At 41.2% G+C, this 26,653-nt stretch overlaps 2 protein-coding genes across 2 annotated transcripts; both read right to left on the bottom strand.

Annotated features, from left to right (window-relative positions):
- Positions 1–361: 361 nt before the first annotated feature.
- LOC142854070 (olfactory receptor 5V1-like) lies at positions 362–18,519 on the bottom strand. Its single transcript, XM_075979186.1, has 5 exons — positions 18,397–18,519; positions 7,801–8,729; positions 4,366–4,485; positions 1,217–1,384; positions 362–554 (listed from the first exon to the last, which is right to left on the bottom strand). The coding sequence occupies exons 1-5, from the start codon at positions 18,517–18,519 to the stop codon at positions 362–364; spliced, it is 1,533 nt and encodes a 510-aa protein (XP_075835301.1).
- Positions 18,520–21,956: 3,437 nt separating this feature from the next.
- On the bottom strand, positions 21,957–22,916 carry LOC142854069 (olfactory receptor 5V1-like). Its single transcript, XM_075979185.1, has one exon. The coding sequence runs from the start codon at positions 22,914–22,916 to the stop codon at positions 21,957–21,959; it is 960 nt and encodes a 319-aa protein (XP_075835300.1).
- Positions 22,917–26,653: the final 3,737 nt, after the last annotated feature.

Below are 26,653 nucleotides of genomic sequence, written 5' to 3'. Positions count from 1 at the left end.
GCTGTTGAAAACCGAAAGCCCCGCCCCCTCCAGTGACATACTTTCTCAAGCAAGGCCGCACCTCATGTAATCCCAGCACTCAGGTGGGAGTTTCAGCCCCGCATGCCTACAGGGTGAGTTGTAAACTAGCCCCTCCATTTGTCCATCCGGCAACTGGCTGTGAAGAGTCTCCCTCTTCAGTGCATAGAGGGAGGAATGTGGACGGCTGAGACGCTTGCTCAGGCTGTTCACTTATGCCTTCTGCATCTTTTGAGCCTGATTTCATGTGCCACCTCCCCACTGGAAGTACTGCTCTGCTCGTGTGGGTCTTGATAGGTCAAGGGACACACAATTCACACACACAGCTCTGACATCCATGCGCCTAGGGGATGTTTCTCAAAAGGCACAGAGTTATTCGAAGAAGATGATTCGGCCCCAGATTCGAGGAGATTGGAACACTGATTTTTTGACAGGGGACTCGGAGGCTTTTTATGGCGCATGCTCGGCTGTAGATGCTGCAGTCGTTGAGCTCAGGAAGAGGACTAGCTGAGGGTGCCGCTCCATCGCGATGATGTCTAGACAGCAAAATTAGGAGGTTTTCATAGTATACATAACTGGTAATATTTTAGTTGAGTTATACTTCTAGGTCAGCCCCTACTAAATGTATCTACAGATTAAAATATTAGGATTCCTGCTCAGCCACATGACCCCTGTCATTTTTAAATGCCATCATCCCGGGTTGTCCAGTGCACAGTTCTCCTAGTCAAACAAGTACCATCTCAACTAGATCCGCTGTGCCTGCTCACAAGCCATCGTCACAGCCGGCCTTGTTCCTTCTGATGTTCCCCCAGAGAAAGAGGGGGAGGGAGATACACTGGGTCCTCACCTGAGAATTCAGACCCTTTTCTCAAGCAGCTGTTTACAATTCTGCCCTATTGCATATGCTTTCGGTGTCTTGGGCTCAAGTATAGAGACTTGGGAAGACTGGGGAAGGGAGTACCATCTGTGTGGCTGAGGGGAAGCCACCATGCATTTCCAGTGAAGCCTCTCCAGTGTGGTTGCTTTGGGGGAGCCCACACTCCTGTAAGCAACGCTTCACCCAGTTTCTGTAAGTAAGCTCAATAAACTCATTGGTCTCCCCTGTTCCAGGGAATTGAACTTTGGTTTGTTGTTGAGACCTTAGAGGGACAGAGTAGATGTTTCTTGGTTCCCAGACCAGGAAGAAAAATTTCCTAACATCCCTTTTGAAACTCGGTAGACGATTTCAACCATTTTGTCTCCTAGGCTGTTGAGGACAGATAGAACAAGCTGTACAGCAATGCTGGTACTTCCTTTATCATCGGCTTTCGCAGAAGGTTCGGCCAAGGGGATGTTCTCTGGTCCTTCCTTGACTGTTTTTATGGGGCTAGGGTAGGAGAGTCACATAAAATGTATACCCACCATGATGGATTGTACCCTCAAATTATGAAAATAAAATCCCCTTCTCTAAGGTGCTCTTACAGGTTTTTTTTTAAATAGCAATGAGAAAAGTAGCTAATACAAATTCACATTCCAACATTTTTCCTTGAGTTATTATTTTGTTTGCATGTGTGCACAGGTGCCACATGTATGCCTGGTCCTGGAAAAGGTCATAAGAGGTTATCAGATCCTCTGGAAGTGGAGTTACGGAACTGCCATATGGGTACTGGGAATTGAACACAGGTCCCTCTGTAAGTGCAGTAAGTGCTCTTAACCACTGAACCATTTCTCCAAACCAACATTCCAACATTATTTTCATCCATTTTATCTCACCTTTATGAAAGTTATGCCATTACAGAGTCAACCAGAGAAAGGGAGCATTCAGGGCCTCCCTCCAAGCTGCTGGGGCCAAGTCTTTGGCCCTAGCATTTCCAATGAGTGTCTCCATCTAAATGGGTGGACAAGCAAGGCTTCTGTCCTCTTTGGCCCAGAATCTGAAAAACCTGTTAGCATGAATATTACCAATGTTTCTATCAAAAATATTGAAATCATAACTATTTATTTTGAAATGAATCTGACATACTTTCAGAGTACACTTTGTTACTATCCATAATTTTGTATCTATTATTTGTAAAAAACAATGGGCTTCCCTCTGACATCTTCAAGCATGTAGACAATGTGCTTTGGTCATGATTACCCCATCAACCTTTCCTGTCCTCCTTCCTGCTTTTGCTTGTCTCTCCTTTGCCAAATAGACCCGCCTCTACTTTAATGTCATAAAAATGTCTACATTCCACATACAAGAGAAAACTGGTATTTGTCTTTCTGAGCCTGGTTTATTTGTTAAATACTGTGATCTCTAGTTCCATCTACTTTTCCACAAATGACAGAATCGTATTCTTTTCATGGCCGAATAGCGCTCTATTGTGTATCTATACCTCATTCCCTGGTCCATTCATTCACTAATGTATTTGCCTAGGCTGATTTCTATAACTTGGACCTGACAGACAATGCTGTCTGTGTGCATAGGCATCTTTATTGCATGCTGAATCCAATACGGATGAGCATCTTAAATGGAATCTATGTTACTTATAAGATAATTGATGATCCCAAAGGGTCTCCTCAGTGAGGGAAGGGCCCCTCCTGAGGACAACGAAGGTCAATGGAAAATTAATTAAAAAATTAATGCTCTAGTATTTGTCCAAATCTCGTTGTATTTTTTTATTCTTGTTAACAGGGTTTCACAAATTCTTCTGTTAATGCTCTATCGGAGCTGATGAAATTGTGGACTTATCATCTGTTTTGTAATTCTGCAGTTCACACTGTAGTGCTGTGGGAAGCATCTGGGAAAGCTTCGTGTTGAAGACTTGACCTCCAGTTGGATGATTAAATCACTAAGGTGATTGGATTTTGAGAGCTTTCCTCCATCAATGAACTGGTTTATTGATTGATTCATAACCTGATAGAATTATTGACAGGTGGTGGGCAGTGGGACCTGATTGGAGGAAGCTCTCCCCGAAAGGTATCTGTTCTCTGGTCTCACCCATCTCCTCCCTGCCCTTCTCCCTGCTTCCTGGATAACCAGAGGTTGTCACATTGTCACTATGTTTTGGCTCCAGAAGTAAGGAATGAACCGACCATGGGCCGAAGCTTCCAGGATTGTGAGCCAAAAGAAATCTTTTTCTTTTCTAAGTAGTGACTAAGGATTTGTCATAGTAATGAAATATCTACCACACAGATTTTTTGTTCTAGTTTTTACCATTTTGTTTGTCTGGCCCGATTGATTGAATACCCAAGCCTGTCTTAATCTTTCTGTAAGCTTCCTGCTACAGTCAGCAATGGCAGCCTGTTAACCATATTGCAGCCTTCACCCCACACAGAGGTCTATGATGAATTTCAATGGAAATTCTTCTTTGGGGAATGGCTGATGATAACTTCAAGCCTCTACTTCCCCAGTGCACAGCACAAGTTGCCATATGACTGTAACAGCACTACCACATTCCAGCTTGTAGGTCAGATCGCCGATCCACTTGTGAGGGGCTGTTTACAGCCCAAATGTGAGATAATGCAGCAGCATTCATGGTGGGAATCAAAAGCTACTGGAGATACTTCAGCACAAAGGAGTGTGACATGTTATGGGTAACACTGTCCTCTCATTAGAAGCTTCCCATCTCCACAGAAGCATTCCGACTACCCTTCTCCGGTCTTACATTTTGGGAGAGAGCATACAGCAGCTACTGCCACCCCAAGGGTCTGCGGCTTCTGATGATGCTACGAGGTCCACAAGACAATCATTTCTGTTTCCTTTGTCTTTGATAAGAAAAACACAGTTGGGTTTTTATTCCTTTTTCTTTCTACTACCTCACATCTGACTCTTACAGACAGAATCCAAAATGGAAGCCTGTTGGCAGGAGAGTCTAGGAGTACAGTTGCCACACTTCTACAATGTAGAGAAGAACGCAGGAGGATAGGGATGGTGCTGAAAACCAGCACAAGGTGTGTGTCGCATCATGACTTGCATGGTGTAGGAGGGTCTTCTGTTTATGTGTTGCTTTCATTGGTTGAATAAACAGACTACTGCCTTGGCCTTTTGATAGGGCAGAATTTAGATAGGTGAAGTAGACAGAACAGAATTCTGGGAAGAAGGGAAGTATGGCAGATGGCATGATTCTCCTGCACAAGACAGACGCTGGTTAGACTCATGTTAAACTAATATGGAAGAGCTAGCCAATAGAGGCTAGAGCTAATGGCCAGGCAGTGTCTAACTGAATACAATTTCTGTGTGGTTATTTCGGGTGTAAGCTAGCAGGGCAGGATGGAACAAGGGGCCCTGCTCCCTTCAACACTTGCAGAGTGGAAAACAGGACACTTGGGAAAGAGGAAAAGGTGCTCTGGGGAAGACTAGAGCTCCAGCAAGTAGAACGGTACGTAGGGTCTGAGAATTCAGATGAAGACTCCTTGAAAGCATCTGCATCGAAACTCCCATGTCTCAGAACATGGTCCAAGGAGGGAGCCATGTGAGGAGAATTCTGAGTGCTTGTGAGGAAACTGCAAGAAAACAAGACAAGAGTCCTATGGTCTAAGTTTGTTCAAAAACAATTGTTCTTAGAATGCACTGTTTGTGCTTCTTCCTTGTGTAGAAGACAGGAGTGAGTTTACTTCAGATTCTTCATTACACCTGGCTATTACTTGTTTACAAGTCTCATGGACAAAGGGTAGTAGGCCTTTGCCCCGTTATTCTCGCTCACTTCCTCCTGGGAGGGTCCCCACTCTCTCATCCCTGTCCCTGGAGCCACTTGTTTGCTGCTCTAGAGTGATGGTGGTACCTATGAGGGACCAGCAAATAAGGCAGACTGAAGTCTGATGCAATAGCCAACTTTATGCAAAGCATCCAACAATGTATATTCTGGGGGTTAGGAAGAACCACATAAGCAAAGTATACACTCGGAAGAACAAGCTAAATGCATCTGAAACATGTTTGTCCACGAGACATCTGCAATTTAGGCAAAACCAAAAGTAAAAATAGCGCCACCCCTGATTATGCCAGTGACAGCTCCCTCTGCTCCCTAACGGAGCCTCCTTTGAACAGGCATCTTCAATTACCTGAGGGTGGTCAAAGCATGGGGTGCAGAATTTGGTAATCAACCTGATCTTGAATTCTCTCCACTTCCTGATGAAGACTTAGAAGAGCCCTTGGAAATGCTAAGTTTACAACCTATGGGAAGTAAGGCGTGCAGGGAAAAAATTTCCCGATTCCTCCCCATCCTCATGAGCAATGCTTGGTATTTCCAGTGCAAATTCAGCATAATCAAAAGGTTTCTGTGCACTAACCAGTCTATTTGAAACTCTAGGAGGCATGACAGCATTGGAAAGTCCTCGAGTTTTATCTCGACAGGCAAAGGAAGAATTACAACTATTTGAATCCAGACTAGAAGACACATTTGTATATTGTATAGATCCTTCAGTGCCCTTAAACTGATTTTCCTCCTGAATTGTCTCCTACAGGGATTATAGCCCAAAAAGATAAACCTTTGGAATGGATCTATTCACATCATAAGGGCCATAAAACACTAACTTCTTACTCTTCTTGCTCAATTAGTAAATCAAGGATGGACTGATGTCAACAATTATATAGGTTTGATCCTTGCTGTATTATGTTACCCTTAACTAACAATCAGTTTTTTTTAAATAAGAGAGCTACAGAACTCTATGGGTTTTCAAATTTCATTTGCATATTATTATGGAAGGATAGAAAATGATTATCCAGCTTGCAAGCCATGAGATTTCTTCTTAGGAACTAAATTTGTGATTACAAAAATTGTTCAACTTTCTTCCAATCCGCAGGCTCAATAAGATACTTATACTGATGGCTCATCAAAAGGCATAGAAAGGATTCATGGTTCAGATATTCATCAATTAAAACTTCTTTTTCCTCAGCTCAACAGGAGGAACTGGCTGCTTTGAGTCATCTAACAGTAAACTCCTAAATATTGTTTCTTATTTCACCTCTGTTGTAGGATTATTTCCATCAACAGACTCACACGTAGGCACATTCTAACCTTCCTGGCTTTATTGTAGAAGGAAAGAAACAAGCTGATGCGTTAACCTGCTTGATTTTTACTTCTCCGGGAGAAAATTGGGAAGGGGTGTGCATCTGTCATTGCAGATGGAGCCATAGAAACATTAATCCCTTGTCGGCTCCTCTGGTCCCAGGCCATCAAGGATAACAGCAGAAGGCAAGAAGACAGTGGAAGTCATTATAAAGATGGCAAATCTCCAGCTAAAAGGTAAGAGAAGATACCAACCATATCATTAGAAGTCAAGTCTGCCCACCTGGAGTCAAGTTAAGGCCCTCTGCATCAAGGAAGAAATTGTTCTATGAAATGCACAGAGCCCTGAGCCCCCTGAGAATATTTTTCTGTCAATGTTATCTGCTTTGACCTGTGTTTCTTTGATGAGTGCTTCTGAACTAATGTATTGGACTTTTGTTTCTCATCCTCCTCCTTTGCTTCAGCTAGTAGATGGGATGGATCCAGCACCTGCTATCTTTACTGATGTCTCTGTGCTTATGACTGGACCTTGGGACTATAATAGACTCATTCATTTCATCTGGAGAAGGAACAGCATTTAATCTTTTCTTGAGATTTAAATCACTTCCTATTTGTATAGGACACAATAACGTTTTATTCCTATTAACAATAAATATGGGCTTATGTTCTATAAGATACCAGAACTAGTAATTATATGGGTCTCTTTTGAAGCTATTCTCTAGATTTTTTTCTGATCCATATAATAGTTTTCCCAATAGTATTAGTTATAGTTCTCTACAGAGCATTACACACAATGCTTTCACTGTTCCAATATTATTCATTATGTTTATAATTTGCTTGCATATAGAATACTCATGCATCAAATGACAATTAAATTTCTCTATAACATCTCTGGTCAAAACCCCTCTGGCTATTCTTCATTTAGAAAATAAGAAAGAAGATGTTAGAACACAGTCCAAGAATGGAGTCATATATCCAGGTAATGGTGGCGCACGCCTTTAATCCCAGCACTTGGGAGGCAGAGGCAGCTGTATCTCTGTGAATCTGAGTACAGCCTGGTCTACAGAGTGAGTTCCAGAACAGGCTTCAAAGCTGCACAGAGAAACCCTGTCTTGAAAAATAGAAATAAAAACAAATGAATTCAGGCGAGAAGATTTCTTCGTGCTTGTGAGAAAACTCCAGGAAGCAGAATCTTGTGATCTCAGTTCCTTCAAAACATGGAATTGTTCTCGGAGTGTGCTTTTGTTTGTGCTCCTCCCAGGTGGAGCAGATGGGGTGAGTTTACTTCATATTGGTCATTACAGCTGGTTATTGTCATTTGTTTATTTGCCTCTATGGAAAAGCACATTTTTTTTTTTACCACAAGTACCTTGTTTTGTGTTGGATGGCTTACTCATGTGGTCTTCCTAACCCTCAGAATATAAATTGTCTGATGCTCCAGATGAAGGCTATTGCATCAGACTTCATCCTCTTCATTTATTGACCCCGTTCTTCCAGATCCCCCCACCTCTGGGTGGTGTGACACCCATGGAGAATTTTCTTCAGATGATTGCATGTTCCACTTTGAAGACTATTGGTTGAGGCACGTCCAACACATGGCCCATGGGGCACATGTATCCTAGGGTAGCTGTGAATGAATGCAGTTGAACATAAAATCCTAAACTGACTTAAATGTTCTGAGTTTTCTGTGATTTTCGTTTCGTAACTTGATTCTGTGGCTCTGGGGTGTGAACTTTATAATTGACAATGTTGCATTACAATAACAGAATGTTGGGTTACTCTCTAGGCCTTGCTATCATTAGGGAATGCACACCCTCCAGCCAGCTTTCTCAGCGCACCCTTGATTTCCTTGTTTCTCAGGCTGTAGATGATGGGGTTCAACATGGGGGTCACAACACAGAAGAGAACAGACACCAGGATGTCCATGTCCAGGGAATAGCCTTCCCTGGGTCTGTCATAGTTGAAGTTGGCTGTTCCATAAAAGACCACCACCACGGTGAGGTGGGAAGCACAGGTGGAGAAGGCCTTTCTCCGGCCCTGAGCAGAGGGAATCCTAAGGATGACAGAGATGATGAGTACATAGGAGCCTGCAGTGAACAGGCAGGGGCTGAGGCCGATGGTGGCACTGGCCACGTGGAGCACTGACTCATTGACAGAGGTGTCTGAGCAGGAGAGCTTCAGGAGCAGCGGGATGTCACAGAGGAAGTGGCTGATCTGGTTGGGCCCACACAGGGTGAGTGTGGCTGCCAGTGCCGTGTGAGTCACGGAATTCACCACGCCACACAGCCACGAGCCGGCCACCAAGCAGACACAGACCTTTGCACTCATGAGAACCGGATACTGAAGAGGGCGACAAATGGCCACATAGCGGTCATAAGCCATGGCGGCCAATAAGACACATTCAGTTCCAGCACACGCCACAAAGAAGAAGATCTGGGAGAGGCAGCCCTCATAGGAGATGGTCTTCTTCTCCCTGAAGAAGTTCACCAGCATGGCCGGAATGGTGGTGGTCGTGTAGCAGATGTCTAAGAAGCTCAGGTTGCTGAGGAAATAGTACATTGGGGTGTGGAGGGCAGGGCTGACCCTGGTGGCAGACATTATGAGTGTGTTTCCCAGGAGAGTGGTCAAGTAAATGGTCAGGAAGACCAGGAAGAAGACACCCTGTAGGCTGGGGTGGTTGGAAAATCCCAGGAAGATGAATTCTGTGACATGGGTTTGATTGTCCATTTCAGATGGAGCCAACTACAAATAGAACAAAGGACTCAGAGTAAATACGTGTTGAAGACACCGTCAAACACATTGCTGAGTTACGGGGCCATGCCCAGTAACATCAGGGATACAGCTGTCTGGGCTACGGAGAGAGGTTTAGAAGAGAGTGTCCCCTGATATCCCAGGGTTTTTTGTATGGCTGCCAATTGGTAAGAACAAATACAGACCTGGGAAAAATCCATCACAAATTGCCAACTTCTGTGTTTCTCTGGGTCTGCTATATCTCCTTTCAAACCAGAAAATCACTCTTAAATTCTTCTTTGCATGTATCTTATTTAAGTAATAAATTCTTATTGTAAAAAATGTAAGAATAACGAAGAATGCTGTAACAGTAAACCTACCCATTCTTGGGTCCATGCTGCCTTTCAATGTATTCCTTTATAGACTTTCTCTCTCTGTGCTCATCTTTTAATCTAATTATATGTTTAAAATATCAGGAGCACAAACCCTAATGTTGCATTGTACTCTCTAACACAAAAGAAATTTCATCTCCATGTTGACTAGACACTTTGATGATTGATTCCCTTTCTCTATAAACCTTGGGAGGAAAATATGCACGCAGAACATCTGAAAATGTTTCTCACTGCTTCTCCAAAATGGGATTTTCAGTCAGTCTTTAAAATAAGTTGATGTCATTTTTCAACAGAAACCTTGATCTTTTCAGCATTTATAAAAAAATATAAACAATTGAGTTACTAATTTTCTCTGAGGTCTCTTGCACTTATCTCTGGGTCATTGTTGGAACTGCTAATTTCCTGTCAGTCTTAAAGGCAGGAGCAATTGTGGATTTCTGGTCTTGAAGTGGCTTGCTATACCCGTCGTTTGTTGACAGTGGGGGCAGTGCCCCCCTGCATTGTGAAGGGTGTCTGTTACACAATTGTTGGGAAAAAAACATGACCTTATATTAGTAGTCTGTGCCCTTGACACTAAATTTGTTCAGTATCTTTACTGAGTTGAAAAGCCCCTGTTATGTAGACTTTTGAGATAGTCTTGTGTGTGTTTGTGTGTTTTGGAACTGCTGAATGGACTCAGAGTTTTGTTTTGTTCTCAACTTCCGAGACCACATGCAGCCCCATATACTAACACACACACACACACACACACACACACACACACACACACACACACAATCATCAGTACATATTTAATTTTCTAAAAACATTACTAGATGTACTGGGATGATTTTGCTTTTTTTTTTTTTTGTAGCGTGTTGACATTATATGGCTCAAATTTTTGAATGCTGAATCAGCCTTACATTGTAAGGCTTGATCTCAATGACTGTTATGCCATCCTTCCTATATGCTTCTAGATTTGATTTGCTAATTATTTGTTAAAATACTCATATTCATGAGAAATGATGCTGGTGTATGGTTGTCTTTCCTTGTTAATTTTGTTATGAGGAAAATCTTCCCATATAAAATGTTTTAGGAAGTTTCTTTTGATTCTTCTAGCAGAGATTATGCACATTCTCTATTTTTGTTATATGCCTATTTAAATTCAGCAATGAAGTCATGTATGCTTGGCAGGCATTGTTTTGAAAGGTTTTAAGCTTCAAAGTCAAATTTTCGGACAGTCATAGAACTACAAAGGCTATTTATTTCTTCCTGAGTAAGTTTGTTTTTCCTGTGTTGAGGGGTAATGAACATAGGATAGCATGGATAGCGGCCCATAAAAGTCAGTACCCACCTCTCTTCTTTTGCTCCTGATGAGCTTCCTTTTTGAGACATTTTTAAAATGAGAGCTAATTTAGATAGTAGTTGGGCTAAATTTGAAATTTATTGTTTCTGTGGTCACTCTGAATAAGTCACAAGCTTCAGTGGTACACGCTTTGCTCTTAGGGACTGGACTAGTGTATCTACATGTATTCTGCTTGGCTTCGCATATCCTTCTGGTTTTAGTTCTCCAGAGAGAATCTGTTTGGTAGACTGTTTCCCAGTAATAGAGAGGGGAGTCCTGTTCTAGATGAGGCTCAGCCTGTCCCTTCTCCGGCTATAGCACTGCACCTAGTGTGTGTTCCTGTCCTCACCCAGGTTAGGCCTTGTTACCTACTCAGTTTCCTTTCCCACACACAGTGGTTCTCATAGTACCTTAATGTGGCAATTTCTGCTACTCTTGTTCTGAAGATTTCATGTTTGGAACTATGGCTATGAAGCACGGCTGGTAGGAGTCTTGCCTACTGCTGTCTTTCCTTCCTCAGCCTCTACAAGAAAGAACACCTTGAAAGACACAGCCCCAGAACATCTTTCCATCTTTCCTGTGAGCACTTGGTAGAATTCATAGAGAAAAATTAAAAAGTAAAAACAAACCATCTCTGATGGCTGTCAAGGACTCCGTGTTCTGATTTTAATCTATATTTAGTCTAGCAATTCACCATTTATTCTTATTTGAGTCTTACTAGCTTCTGTGACATATAATATCTGTTCTAGGAAAAACATATATAGATTATTTTGGTTGCTGATGTCTCCCCAGATTTCAGTTTAGTTATTTGTTTTTCAATCTCAATTCTCCAATAAATCCAAGAAAAGCTATCGATGAGCATTTTCATCAGACTCTTTAGAGGTTGTTGTGATGATAGAAACACCATTGTTTCTGGTTCTCCAAATCTTCACAATAGAATCAAAGTCTGTACATTAATTTTTAAAAGTAACTTGGCAATTTCCAATAAGTTATGGGTATAGTTATTCTATGACTTGATGATTTCAGTCTTAGAGGAGTCTTAGTAAAATGAATATGTCACAAAAAATCCTATATGACAACTTAGAGTAGCCCAAGGAAATGGTATGTCTATCAACAGAACAGACAACAAATTGTGGCATATCATAAAATAGAACGATGAATGCAGTTTAAAAAAACACAAAATAGTAAAACATTAATAGTATTGGAAGCCTAAACAGTTGTTGTTGCATGAAAGAAGCCAGACACAATAGAATAGCTACTATATCTTTCCTTTAAATGAAGTTCAGAAGTAGCTAAATCTAAGTTACGATGATCAAGTAAGAATAGTGATTATTTATAGAACTTGGAAATGGTGTTGTTTGGAAAAAAGAATGAAGGTATCTTCTAGACTGAGGAAAATGTTCTGTATCTTAATTTTGGTGGTTTATATATGTAAACATTTATCAGTGTATGTTCTTACAATTATACTAAATAAAGAGTATAATTTGAAATTTCAAAATAAGATGAAAAATGAAATAAAAATAGGAAAATTTTTAATGCAGTCTTCCTCTCAAGATTTGTTGCACCCAGGCTTAGTTTTTGAAAAGGTTATCAACATTTTCTTTTCCCTTTTTTGGCATTATTTATTTTGTTTTCTACCATAATTGAGTACGTAACACATTACAATTGACATGTACTTCTTTTCTGACAATGGCTTATTTGGGGGATTGAATGTGATTGGTGGGCAAATGGAATTTGGGTAACAGATTCAAAGTGTTCATATATGTCTCTGTGTGTATACATATGTGCACACACATATTATGCATATTTCTTTGAGCATGTCATGTCTGAGAACACTGGTCTGTAGCTAAGGGGAGGTAAGCCGGCCTCCCAGGTGATGCTAAGGTGGAAATCCCAAGGAAAACAATCTGGATCTATTCATCCAAGGCCAAACAAACTCAAAGGGCTTCTGTTGACTTGGTTGCTACAGAAGCAAGACTCTGAGGTCTCTGAGACCTCAGTGACTTCTATGAGAGCTGCATTGTCTCTAGATTCTGGGTCTTGGAAGCCCCTGCCTCTTCATGCCTCATAATTTGAGAGTCCTGCTAGATTCCCAGGAGCTGCTAAAACAATCTAGATGGCTGCCATTAACCTTTAGATTAATTCTCAACAGATTTGTGAGTTATATTTAAGCAGAACCTCATTGGTGACCCCTCCAGAGTAGGTGGTGGGCCATCAGACTCTTGAGGATAGAAACAAAATGTGCGAAGCTCTGTCAAGCCTGCCTTTTTGGACAAAGTCAATGGGGACAAACCAGCTAAATACTTCTGCTCTAGGGACTCGGAAAGTATTGTCTCTCTTGTATGGGCAGCTGACAATGTCTTCTTGGAAGCCAGAATTTGGTGTGAGAGTGGGCAAGAATATAGAGTATAAACAATAGGGGACCATGGACAACCCTTTAGATGAGGGCAGACTGAAAGTGGGGGGACACCCGGAGTGAAAGAGCTTGAGTTTTAGAAAATCATCAGCTTTGAGAATATGAAAACAAGCAAACAGTATTGCATGTCTAGAAAATGCATGAACATCCATTCATTAAATCTTGCATGAAATTGTGAAACCCAATGACCAGAGTCCCCCCACAGTTCCAATGCCTCAGATATAAACTGCTTTATTTAGTCTAAGAGACTCTTCTGAATGCTAAAACAAGAGCCAAATGAAATGGTCCATAGCTAAAAGTATAACATCTTGGAGCTTGGGAAAAGAAATAAAAACACCCTCGGAAGCATTGTAGAGTCCATGAGGACACGGAGAAGACACCCATCAGTTTGGGATCACTCATTAAAATGGGTATCATGCTAGATGTAGTAGATTTAGGAGGACATTGTAGATTAGATTTGAGTGATGTGGAATGCCAGGCAGTATGGGATATTCGCAAAAGTGACTTCCAGACAGGCTAAAATTGCAGATGTGCATTCGAGTTTGATCATCTCAAAGGCAACTGCTGTAGCAGTGGGTACGTCCTGGGGAAAGCAGAGGGAACAGCTGGAGAGGAAGGCCAGGATGAGCACTGAGAGAGTAGCGTTTGTAAGATGGACTGAGCATGTGCCGAGGAAGGACTAAGAACACCAACTTGGCTAGGTTAGCCGTGTGCCTTGCGGTCCCTAAGTAGTCCCGGTAACTGATGAGCGTGTTCCTTGTCAGCCCTGAAACTGCACTGGGAGCCGCACGTCCTCTTATTCAAGGGCCTTATGTGCTTTTCCTTCTGTCTGCCGCACAGATGAACTTCAAGCTGTTCTAAAATCAGGGGCAGGTATTTGCTTTGTTTACACTTTCCTTATGCGATACCTCCCGGTATAGGAAGATGTCCAGACGTATACACCGAAAGAAATGAAAGTCTTTACCACCTTTTCTCCCTCTGCATTCTACTTGGGGGAAATTGGTACATGAGCTGTGGAAGTATAAACTGGGAAAGTGTAAATAAGTATCCAGGGTTCAAACAATGTATGTTTCTTCCTTTTGCTTGGTTTGAGGTAAATTCCCACTATGTAGTCAGGACTGGCCCAGGATTTAAGAATCCCTCTGAAGCTGTGTATAATATCTACTCTAAAGTTCTTAGAAACTGCTGCTTAGGTGTCATCAGTTCCCAAGGAACACCTCCACGAGGCAGTTATTTAGCTTTGTCTCCTTATGGGTGTTTCCATGGATTTCCTTAGCTGATCTAACTTCTCCTGGGTCAGGGGTGAGGTGTAGTACAGTGACATCCATCCTGTTTTCCTTATCCCTGATGCTGAGTCTGTCAGCGTAGGGCAGCTAGGTTGAACTATCGCCATCATCAAAATGTGTCAAATGTCACCACTTACACATAACACAAAGTCACCACTTACACATAACACTCTGAGAGGATGCACATTTACCCCTGGGAATTTACACGCTACTGTACAGTGATCAGTAACCTTGATGGTCAGCCTTCTGCTGTGTAATAGTGACCTTACTTTCCACAGTCAGCTAGGATGTATATATCACAGAAAAGTGATTCTTTAAAGATTTTTTTAACTTTTATTTTTTGTGTGCATTGATATTTTTACCTGCATGTATGTCTGTGTGAGGATGCCATATCCCTTGGAACTGGAGTCAGCAGACAATTGTGAACTGCCATGTGGGTGCTAGGAATTGAACCTGGGTCTTCTAGAAGGGCTGCCAGTGCTCTTAACTGCTGAGCCATCTCTCCAGCCCCTAGAGTGAGTTTTCTTCAGGTGTTTCAGTATATGTAGCTGCCTGGCTTTTTAAAAAAGTCTTGTATAATAGTTTAAAAGAGGTACATTTTTTCTTTAAAAATTAAAATTGAATTTAGTACAACTATCCAATTAAAAACACAGTGTGTTACTGTGAAAAGATATGTTTTACATACCTGAATTTACCCAGGATTTTCCAAGCTGAATGAGAATAGAGAACACAGTAAATCTAATGCTGTGCCTAGAGGTGCATATTGTGGTGATCTTTCTCGTGAACTGCATCTAGGACTCGGATACGCTTTGGTTCATTTGGCTTTGCACAAGAACCTAGGAAATGATGCGCCATTTTGCAAATAAAGAAACTGGGGTACAGAGAGAGTTTATTTTATAACAATCATGACTGATGACAATATTTTGCTACGAATAATGGTATATTTGTAAACTGTTTTGTAGTCTTCAAAGCCCAAGAATTCTTATCTTTGGTTCTAAGAATTCAGTGCACATGATTAATAAGCCAACACAGCTTTCATTAGAAATTCCAAGTCTCAGAGCCTTAAGGAGCTTAAAGAATTTAAATTTCAATAGAAAGTTGGCGCTAAAGTGGAGCATAATTTTCAAACCTAAATATAAACAAACTGTGGAACATAAATAACCCTAGGGGTCTTAAAAGAGATTTTTTTTTGCAATAAATAAAATTTTCTGTTGACTAACCTTAAGGGGTTCATTTCCCCAAAGGAAACAAAATGGGCATGAACGAAACGAGAAGCTGGCGACTGTGAAGCCCTCGCAGCACATCAGGGAAACATCTATTCATATTTGATTCCAATAGCACAAAGCAATGATTAAAAGTTTAAAATCTAATTCTCATGGAGCCCAGTAAATTGCTGACCTACTTAACACACACACACACACACACACACACACACTCACACACACACACACACTCACACCACCACCACCACCACAGCCGCCACCACACATTCACACCAATTTATCTAATTGAAAGTTTAAATGATTTCAAGGGCTTGTAGCAACGTTAAAATAGTAACTGGATATATGAGCTTTTGCTTTTGTTTTGCCGGGCCCTGAACTCTGCGCAGTTCCCTTAACATGGAAACTGAGGAGCAGATGGAACCTTCAGAGATTGATTGCCATGCTACTGCTCCACTTTGAATGTTCGTGTAAGCCTCCCACAGCTCTCATGGGCTCTCGGGTGATGCTGATGTAGCCGGTCCGAGGTTGGTAGGTGAGACTGGCCTGGTCCCACCTAGCAGGCAGAGCTGCACCTACTATAATCCGTGGGTTAAAAGTCTTAAAAAAATCACAACATTGCTCAGAAATTTATCTTAGCATGTAATTCGTCTAGCACGTCATACTTCCTTTGTGCTTCTCCATGTTTCGGGGAAGGGAAGACAAATGACTGCTTCCTTTGATATCTAAGGGCCTTCAAGCCACAACATCCTTCGAATTATGAATTCTTTCTTCCTCTCAGCACTTGCCCGCAATCTTTCTTTGCGGGCAAAGTCATACAGACAAGTCTCAATGAAATCCATTCAGTTCTGTTGTGGGGTCTAATACAGCCCTGTGCTAGTATTAGGAAGAAACCCTCACCCTTGACCCCATCAAAAATAAAATAAAGTTATTCTTTGTTTATCACTTGCTAGAGAGCCCCTACTTGACTACGGATTACCTGCCCGGAGCCCCACACTCCATCTTGAGTGCAAGTTCCTTGAGGTCTTAACTTGGGTCTTTCAGTTCTGCATGGAAAAGCTCTAAAAGGCCGTGTGTGAATGGAAGCTCAGCAAGTTTCCAGTGAATAAAGAAGAGCTATCCAGTGCATTTATGGAAAAGAGACCTCAAAAGGCTCTTTAATGACAGCCTTGAGTGAGCACTAGGGGATTTGGATGGGCATGGGAGAATGCTGGGGGACATTTCTGTCCAGAAATTCTCAAGCAGATATCCTCTAGACCTGAGGATCTATTGGCTGCCATGGGCAGAAATGTGGCACTCCGACCCTTTGGTCTGTGAAGGACTTACTCTGGGTCTAGCCCCTCCCAAGAGCAATGGTCCCGGTGGAGACTGTTTGGAGGCATTGACTCGGTTCCCAACTGAAAGCAACAACTCCACTTCTTTCTTTCCCAACTGACAATCATCTCGAAGAGAGATGATGGAGGATGAAATGATTCAAGAGCAACTCCAGATACATGACATTTCTAACAGGATGTGGGGCAAAAGCAATCACTTAAGAGCTTGGGGTCTTACGGCTGCTAATAAGCTGCTTGCTACCCATGGCCTAAGCATCACTGTGTTTCAGCAAAAGACGAAATCTCTCAACAAATGAACCCAATGGCATTTTTGTAGACTTCTTGTTTAATGTTGCTTCCCCCCATCTTATTGGTCTTTTGCTCATATATATATATATATATATATATATATATATATATATATATATATATATTCCTGTTTTTTGTGGATGTGTGTGCATGTGTGTGTGTGAATGTGTCTGTGTGTTTTCTTCTTTTTGCTTGGTTTTTTGAATATAGTGAGAGGAAGAGAATGTAAGGTCAGGTGAGCAGAGATGTTGGGAGTGGGGAGAATCTGGGAGGAACTTGGGGATGGGAAAACATGATCAAAATGTATTTGGAGAAAAAATTTCAATAAAAAATCCTTTAGTTGGTGAATAAATATAATCTCTAAACCCATTTGTACTAAGTTAATTATATTTGTTTAAACAAACATTTTGCTCGCATATATCATCATACCTAGCACAGGAGCCTGGTGGAAATGTGTCCCTGTGCTTTCTCCATGGAAATTATTTCTTTCTGCCATGCTTTCCCAAAGCACAGGATAAACACTCAGCATTGTATATTATTTGCCACAAATATATTTTCCACTAGTACTATTTCACTTAAGGAATGCAAACAGCCCTTGCGTTTTATACTAGGTGATCTCTGAAGTGAACTCCATCCTGGTTTTATAAGCACCATTGCAGAAAGTTATACATATACAGAAAGATATTTAAAATGTCATTACATAAATGCCACCAAAACGGTAATGGAAATGCATATACTACCCTACAATGTTTTTCTTAAGGTTATATCAGATACTTGAAGTCTTTTTTGATAATGACAATAAATAAATACACTTACTCTCAACTCTTACCAAACGCCTTAGATTTCTGTCTTTGGTGCGGGACTTGCTGCTTTTCAAACTAGTACTTGAAAGTACATTCCTTGCTAAAAGCTGAAAGTTGACCTCCGAGCACCATGAAGGAGATTCTTCATTCTGGAAGCTTCATAGCGCACATACACCAGCTAACACAGGAGCTGGAAATCCTTTGCTTTTTTCCACAATTCACTTTTCCAGAATGGCCATTTATAAAGGCCCAACCTTTTGGGAACGTCCCATCTAATCTGCCTCTGAGCAGCTGTTCTGGGACTCCTTGCTGTGCAAGCACAAGTCAAGGGCAACAGCCTGAATAGAAATTGGAGAGATGAAGAGCAATTCTCTCTTGGATTCATTAAAGTCTTGGCAATCATCTTTCCCAAGTATGCAGTGCGGAGATCAGTTTCCTATCTCTTTGGGGACATTGGTAAATGAAGTTCACTACCAGATTTTTGCTAAGAGGCAGTGGGCAGCTAAAAGAACAAGGCTGGCTTCCCCTTACCTTAGAGAGAGGATGTAAGTACTGACACGTGCTTTCCTAGACAGAGTCTGCAAGCTGGGTACTGCAGTATGTCTGCTGTCTTTACGGCTGGACCACTCTGAGTTAGGACTTTTCTGCTGGACACAGTCTTGCCTACGTCTCTGCCAGTACCCACTATACCATTACCCACGCTGACTGATGGTCCCTTCTTCTCATGACCTGCTGACATGCTGCGAAGGGTAAAGGAGAGGAAGGCAGAGCCGTCAAGCAGTTGGGCAGAGCACATGTGGAGAAGAAGCCTGTGAAGTTTTAAGTCTTGCAGTATTTTACTGAACAAAAGTAAAAACATTAAGCCATGCCAAAAGTCAAGTCTCTAAATTCAACTATCTCATTAATAATGTGGTTTTTGTGTGGTGGCTCAGCACTTAAGAATGATTTAAGGAAATCAGTACCAATTTTTCTGAAGAACTGATTGCAGCTCCCAGCATCCTATTGGGTGGTTTATGGCTACCTGTAACCTTAGCTCCAAGGGGATCTGACACCTCTGGCCTTCAGCCCCACCTTAACACACACAAACACAATAAATCTTAAAAACATTTATTTGCAAGTTTTTTTTAGAATAAACTCTATTAAATAAAGGACAAAACAAAATAATGAAACTACTTTAGACTCATTGACTGTTAGGGCATGCTCTTCCTCTGAGCTATAACCCCAGCTATAAACGTGGAAACTTCATTCTAAGTGAAAGAAGCCAGATCCACAAGGCACATACTATTTCAGAGCCATGAAGCACCCGGGATAGGACTATTTATACACCTAGAGTATAGACATAGGTTTCTCATAGATGTACAATAAAGATGTTACAGAAGCACAAATCATAATTACGTTTGTTATAACTCTTCACACATACTAGTGGTCGCAGAAAAATCTGGAAAATTGGAAAGAATTATAATATAGGGTTTTGAAGGGAGAAAAAGGTGCAAATATTCTAAAAGTACCGGAGGACACAGAACACACGAGATAAACACCCTGCGAACTGTTGAACCCAGGACTTACTGCCTGTCCTAGTGGGCTACTACAGCACAGCTGTCAAGACACGCTGTATACAGTGACCATTGTTATAACCACAGCTGAAATCTGCCTGATGGTCTTAAATTAAGAACATTTCCAGAATGTGAAATACTATCTAGAATTCAGAGAAGGGGGACAGTGGGTTAGGAGCACCGATAATTTTCTTGTGCTTCTGGAAGTCTGGAATAAACCATCAAGCAGCTTAAAAGGCTCAGAGTACAATAGTGACTGGAAGACAGAACCAGGCAAGTCAAGAAATGGTTAGTGGGTTGAAGAGACAGGTAACAGAATTAGAGAATATCTTCACATTATCATTCATTCGACGAAGGATTAATACCTATAACATGTAAAGGACTAAAAAGCCACCTCTGAAAACCAAATAAATCAATTAATAATAGGCAAATGAACATACCCTTTCAAATAAAGGGGTACAAGTGGTCAATCAAAAAAAATTATGTATGTAGCCATCATAGAACTGCAAGTGAAAGTTATAACGGTATCCCATCATAACCATTCAGGATGGCTTAGAACCAAGAAAAATAACAAGAAATAAAATAAAATACTGGAAGAGAATGGCGGGGGAGAACCTTATAAACCATTGCTAGGCATGCTAATCAATGTGTCAGCTGTGGAAATCAAGATGAAGATTCCCCAGAAACTTAAAAACGGAGCTTTTCTATGATCAAGTTTTGTAACTTCAGACTATAGAGCCACAATTACTCATACTTATTAAAGTATACCAATGTTTATTACAACACTTTTCAAAGAGCCAAACTGTGGAATTAGCCTAGGTGCCCAACAGATGAATGGATAAAGAAAACTTGGCATGTATACACAATGGAGTTTTAGTCAGAAATAAAGAAGAATGAAATTCTCTGTTTTCAGGCAAATGAATTGAACAGGAGACTATCATAATAAGAGAAATAAGACAGACTCATAATGACAACCATCACATGTTTTCTTTCATATTGGGAAGGGATAGACAGGAATGAGAGGGAGAAGGGGGATAGGAAGGGTTGTAGAGACTAGGGATGTAGCTCATTGGTAGAGACCTACCTACCATGCATAGAGTCCTGGGCTCGGTCCTCATATCTACATAAACTGGGTGTCATAATTCAGTGTAATAACAGCACTCCAGAGGTGGAGGTAGGAAGAGCAGAAGTTCAAGATCATACTTGGCTACATAGTGAGTTGAAGGTACATAAAACCCTGCCTCACGAAGAAACAAAAAAGAAAAAAGAAAGACAAGATCATAGAGGAGAAATATGAGCAAATAATGTTACAGGCATGTATAAGAATTCATAATGAAACACATTAGTTCGTATAACTAAGCCATGCCAGTAAAAGGTTAACAAATAAAAACCTAGCACCAGGAATGGGTTATCTCTTTTGCAATTGTTGGGCAGTCATGTCCCATAGATCTCCAAACATTACAGATGATTGCCAGTGCTGTTGGTTCACCTCCAGAGCTTGATAGTAGGAACCTATTGTAGAAGACACCACATACTTGCCTCATAGAATATAGGCGAGAATATAGCTAGCACTGACCTGGGAGTTTCATCCCTACTGGCTGACTTTCGTATTGCCAGAAGATGCTGTGCGTGCTACTGCAGGTGAAAAGTCATCAATATTTACCAGCTGTGAGCCCTGAGAGCTGTGAAAGCAGCTCTCCTGGAAAGACGCACCAACTGATGCAATAGTGGCACAAATGTTACAGGAATGACCAATCTATTTCTGATTGAACTGAAGTCCTGCTCCTCAGGTTAAAACCCATTCGCAGCATCATTACTGGGCCAAGAACCTGTGGCTAGGTCAGGCATAGGCCCTGGGGGGAACCTACTACTAGTAGTCTGACACTTGGATATAGTATTAAACCAATTCATTATTCGCCATTATAGTCATAGATTAAAATACCTCTCAATCTTCATGAGAAGACTATTTTCAGTAGAAGCTGATTAATGCAGAGACCCATAACTGATCAAGATGCAAACAATCAGAGATTTTGGAAGGCTCCACATAAATGGGACATCTGCATCACCTGTCTCATATCTCCTCCTCCCAAATTCAGGGTCGCTGATAAGAGGAGGCAGACAGAACATAGTAATCAGACACAGTGGTCGACTGACAGGAAATAATGTCTTTAGACATAGCTGGGAAGCTGTAGGAACTCACAGTGGTTGGGATAGCATGTACAAGATCTGTATAAGCCCAATACAGCCCAAATCCCAGCATGGAGATGGGGAGAGACATCCAGTCCTACCCCTAGCCAAGGAGCTGCTAGCAACTGATAACTTCCAGGAAAAGAAAGCCCAGTTTTTCCTTTAAGAGTGCTACCCTTGGTAAGACAACTACACACCAGGGGAAGGCCACACACTCAAGAAGACATGCGCATCACAAATTGAATTTGATGGATGTTTAAAAGAAAAGAAAAAACATAAAATTGGGTAGGTAGTGCAAAGGGGTGTAACTGGGAGGAGGTGGAAGAGGGGTTGAATATGATCAAAATACATTGTACAAAATTATCAAAGAACTAAAAATTATTTTAATGTACTAGGCAAAAAAAGGAAAGAAAGAAAGAAAAGACAGATAAGTAATCTAGTTGCTAATTTTACTGGAGAAGCCATGTGTTTTAGTAAGCTTCCTCAGGGCACCCTTGACCTCTTTGTTTCTCAGGCTGTAGATGATGGGGTTCAACATGGGGGTCACAACACAGAAGAGAACAGACACCAGGATGTCCATGTCCAGGGAGTAGCCTTCCCTGGGTCTGTCATAGTTGAAGTTGGCTGTTCCAAAGTAAACCACCACCACGGTGAGGTGGGAAGCACAGGTGGAGAAGGCCTTTCTCCGGCCCTGAGCAGAGGGAATCCTAAGGATGGCAGAGATGATGAGTACATAGGAGCCTGCAGTGAACAGGCAGGGGCTCAGGCCGATGGTGGCACTGGCCACGTGGAGCACAGACTCATTGACAGAGGTGTCTGAGCAGGAGAGCTTCAGGAGCAGCGGGATGTCACAGAGAAAGTGGCTGATCTGGTTGGGCCCACACAGGGTGAGTGTGGCTGCCAGTGCCGTGTGAGTCACGGAATTCACCACGCCACACAGCCACGAGCCGGCCACCAAGCAGACACAGACCTTTGCACTCATGAGAACCGGATACTGAAGAGGGCGACAAATGGCCACATAGCGGTCATAAGCCATGGCGGCCAACAAGACACCCTCCGTGCCAGCACATGTCACAAAGAAGAAGATCTGGGAGAGGCAGCCCTCATAGGAGATGGTCTTCTTCTCCCTGAAGAAGTTCACCAGCATGGCCGGAATGGTGGTGGTCGTGTAGCAGATGTCTAAGAAGCTCAGGTTGCTGAGGAAATAGTACATTGGGGTGTGGAGGGCAGGACTGACCCTGGTGGCCGTCATCATAAGTGTGTTTCCTAGGAGGGTGGTCAGGTAAATGGCCAGGAAGACCAGGAAGAAGACACCCTGTAGGCTGGGGTGGTTGGAAAATCCCAGGAAGATGAATTCTGTCACGTGGGTTTGATTGCTCATTTCAGATGGAGCCATTGCTGCAAATGAGAAGAAAGGACGCAGAATAAATGTGCTGAAGGCACCGTTAAGCCATCTCCAGTAAGGGCTCATAAAGGCGTCTGGATGGCGGTCGCCTGTGGGGTTAGCCTTGCAGTGATCATTGTAATAGGCCAAGCCAACTAAGCCCCCAAACCTCCCACCAACTGGCATGGTGGATGAGGGGTGAGAATAAACGGCAGCACACCAAAGCCAGCACTAACCCCCAGTGACTGCATTGCTGTCAGCTCATCGTCTCAGTGCCGTCCCTCCCTTATTATTGTCCCTCTTTGTAAACAGCTAAGTTTTCCCTAAAAGGCATGAATTTCCATTGCAAAAAAATAAAGACAATCACAAGAATTCAGTCATCTACAGATCAGGTCAGTGTTATCCCTCAGTGCACTGCACTGGAGGGTCTTTGCTTCCATTTTATGAGAGAGAGGGAGAGAGAGAGAGAGAGAGAGAGAGAGAGAGAGTGAGTGAGAGAGAGAGAGAGAGAGAGAGAGAGAGAGAGAGAGAGAGAGAGAGAGGAGAGAGACCGTGGATAGGAACATGTACACATAATTGTACATGCACATGGATGTCACAGGTCAGTCTTGGGTGTAGCTTCTTAAGTGCTACCCACATTGGTTTCTGAGGAGGGGTCTCTCCCTGAGACCTCGGGTTGGTTAATTAGGCTAGCCTGGCTAGTCAGTGTCTGCTTCAGGAGCTCTGTGTCTGCTCACCCAGCACTGGACTTACAAGTGTATGCCAACAATCCCTAACTTTTTACTTGGGTGTAAGGATTGAACTCAGGTGCTCATGCTTGCAATAGCAAGCATCTTACTGATGCGTTATATCACTTCATTTATATGACTTCGTTTAAAGTGTTGATCTCAACAGAAAACTATAAACTACTAAGAGAACATTTTTTTTCAAAATGGAAAAAATGAGATTAAACCATCTCTAGTCACAGATTGTTGATTTTATATAAAGTCCCCAGCAATTCAGCAGAAGGTGGCTAAAACTAATAAACAAGTTTGGCGATATTGCATATAAAATGAAACAGTTCTATCCCATACATTTGCACTGACAATCTAGAAAGGACATTTAAGAAATCAATTCTGGAATTTTCAGTAGTTACTGAAAAATTCCCTCCCGATACTATCCTGTATGTTCTTGCATTTTATTATTTTCATTCACATCTTCATATTCTTTACTATATTTCTAAATTTCCACACTTCTACTCTAGAAAAAGGTATTTTTGTCGAGGCTGGACCCCGACAAATGGTGCCACAACATGGGGCTGACCAGTGAATCATGAAAAACATGTAAGAATGTATGGAGGAGAACATGAAGAACCTGAGGAAAAAATTGCACCACAGGTGGATAGCCAGCTGCCAGAGTTGGTCAATGAAAATAAAGAAACTATTTAAGACTTCAAAACTGAAATAAAGACAATAAAGAAAACACAAGTCGAGGGAATTATAGAAATGTTAATTATGAGAAAACTATCAGGAACCACAAATGCAAGCATAAACAGCAGAATACAAGAGATGGAAGAGAGAATATCAAATGATGAAGATACAATAGAGGAAATAGACTCATCTGTCAAAGAAAACATTAAATCTAACAAAAACTTAAAATATCTAGGGTTGAGAAAATTCTTTTCCATCAAGTGGACATAAAAAACAAGCTGGTATAGCTATCCTAATATCTAACAAAATAGATTTCAAACTAAAATTCAATCAAAAGAGACAAAGAAGTACATTTCGTATTAGTCACAGGAAAAATCCATCAAGAGGAAATATCAGTACTGAATATATATGCTTATACTCCATGTTTTTGTTGGATTATTTGTTTTTTTGATGACCAATTTTTTGGAGATCAGTTCTCTGTCTGATGTGGGGTTGGTAAATATCTTTTCCTATTATGTAGGCTGCCGTTTTGTCTTGTTGACTGTGCCCCTTGCCTTGCAGAAGCTTCTCAGCTTCAGGATTTCCTATTTATTAATAATTGTTCTCAGTGTCTGTGCTACTGAGGTCATATTTAGGAGTGCTCTCTTGTACCAATGTATTCAAGTGTACTTTCCACTTTCTCTTCTATGAGGTTCAGTGTGGCTGGATTTATGCTGAGGTCTTTGATCCATTTGGACTTGAGTTTTGTGCATGGTGATAGATATGGGTCTATTTGCAGTTTTCCACATGTTGACACCCAGATATGCCAGCACCATTTGGTGAAGATGCTTTCTTTTTTCCATTGTATATAATTTTAGCTTCTTTGTCAAAAATCAGGTGTTCATAGGTGTGTGGGCTAATATCACAGTCTTCAATTAGATTCCATTGGTCGACCTGTCTGTTTTAATGCCAATACCAAGCTGTTTTCGTTACTATAGCTCTATAGTATAGCTTGAAGTCAGGAATGGTGATGCCTCTGAAAGTTCCTTTTTTTGTTCTTTGAGAAAATCAATAAGATAGACTAACCTTCATCCAAACTAGCCACAACAGAGAAAATATCCAAATTAACAAAATAAGAAATAAAAAGAGGGACATAACAACAGCTCTGAAGGAAATCCAGAGAATCATCAGGTCATACTTCAAAAACCTGTACTTCACAAAATTGGAAAATTTAAAGGAAATGGAAAATTTTCTGGTTACCACATACCAAAATTAAATCAAGATAAAAATAACCAATTTAAATAGACCCATAACCTGCAAAGAAATAGAAGCAGTCATCAAAAGTCTTCCAAACAAAAAAAAAAGCCCAGGGCCAGATGGTTTCAGTGCAGAATTCTACCAGAATTTCAAATGAGAGATTATACCAATACTCCTCAAATTGTTCCACACAATAGAAACAGAAGGAACATTGCCAAACTCCTTTTACGAGGTTACAGTTATCCTGATACTCAAACCACACAAAGACACAATTAAGAAAGAGAATTTCAGACCAGTATCTTTGAAGAACATTGATACAAAAATACTCAATAAAATGCTTGCAAACAGAATCTAAGAATACATCAGAAAAATCATCCACCATGTTCAAAATCGACTTCATCCCAGAGATTCAGGGATGGTTCAACATATGAAAATCTATCAATGTAATCTACCATATAAACAAACTGAAATAATAAAATCACATGATCATTTCATTAGATGCTGAAAAAGCATTCAACAAAATCCAACACCCTTTCATGATGAAGGTCTTGGAGAGATCAGGGATATAAGGAACATACATAAACATAATAAAGGCAATATACAGCAAGTCAATAGCTAACATCAAACTAAATGGAGAGAAAAATCAAAGTGATTCCACTAAAATCAAGAACAAGACAAAGCTATCCACTCTCTCCACTCTATATCTACTCAATGTAGTACTTGAAGTTCTTGCTACATCAATAAGACAACAAAAGGAGATCAAGGAGACACAGAATGGAAAGGAAAAAGTCAACTCTCATTATTTGCTGATTATATGATAGTTTACATAAGCGATCCCCAAAATTCTACCAGGGAATTCCTACAGCTGATAAACACCTTCAGTAATGTGGCATGATACAAGACTAACTTTAAAAAGTCAGTAGCCCTTCTACAAACAGATGATAAATGGGCTGAAAAAGAAATCAGAGAAACATCACTCTTCACAATAGTCACAAATAACATAGAATATCTTGAGGTAACTCTAATCAAACAAGTGGAAGACCTGTATGACAAGAACTTTTAAGTCTTTGAAGAAAGAAATTGAAGAAGACACCAGAAAATGGA

Source organism: Microtus pennsylvanicus, chromosome 7, assembly GCF_037038515.1.
Source record: "Microtus pennsylvanicus isolate mMicPen1 chromosome 7, mMicPen1.hap1, whole genome shotgun sequence".
Lineage (NCBI taxonomy): Eukaryota > Metazoa > Chordata > Mammalia > Rodentia > Cricetidae > Microtus > Microtus pennsylvanicus.
The sequence above is the reverse complement of the archived record's forward strand: the minus strand, read 5'-3'. Positions and strand labels throughout refer to the sequence as shown.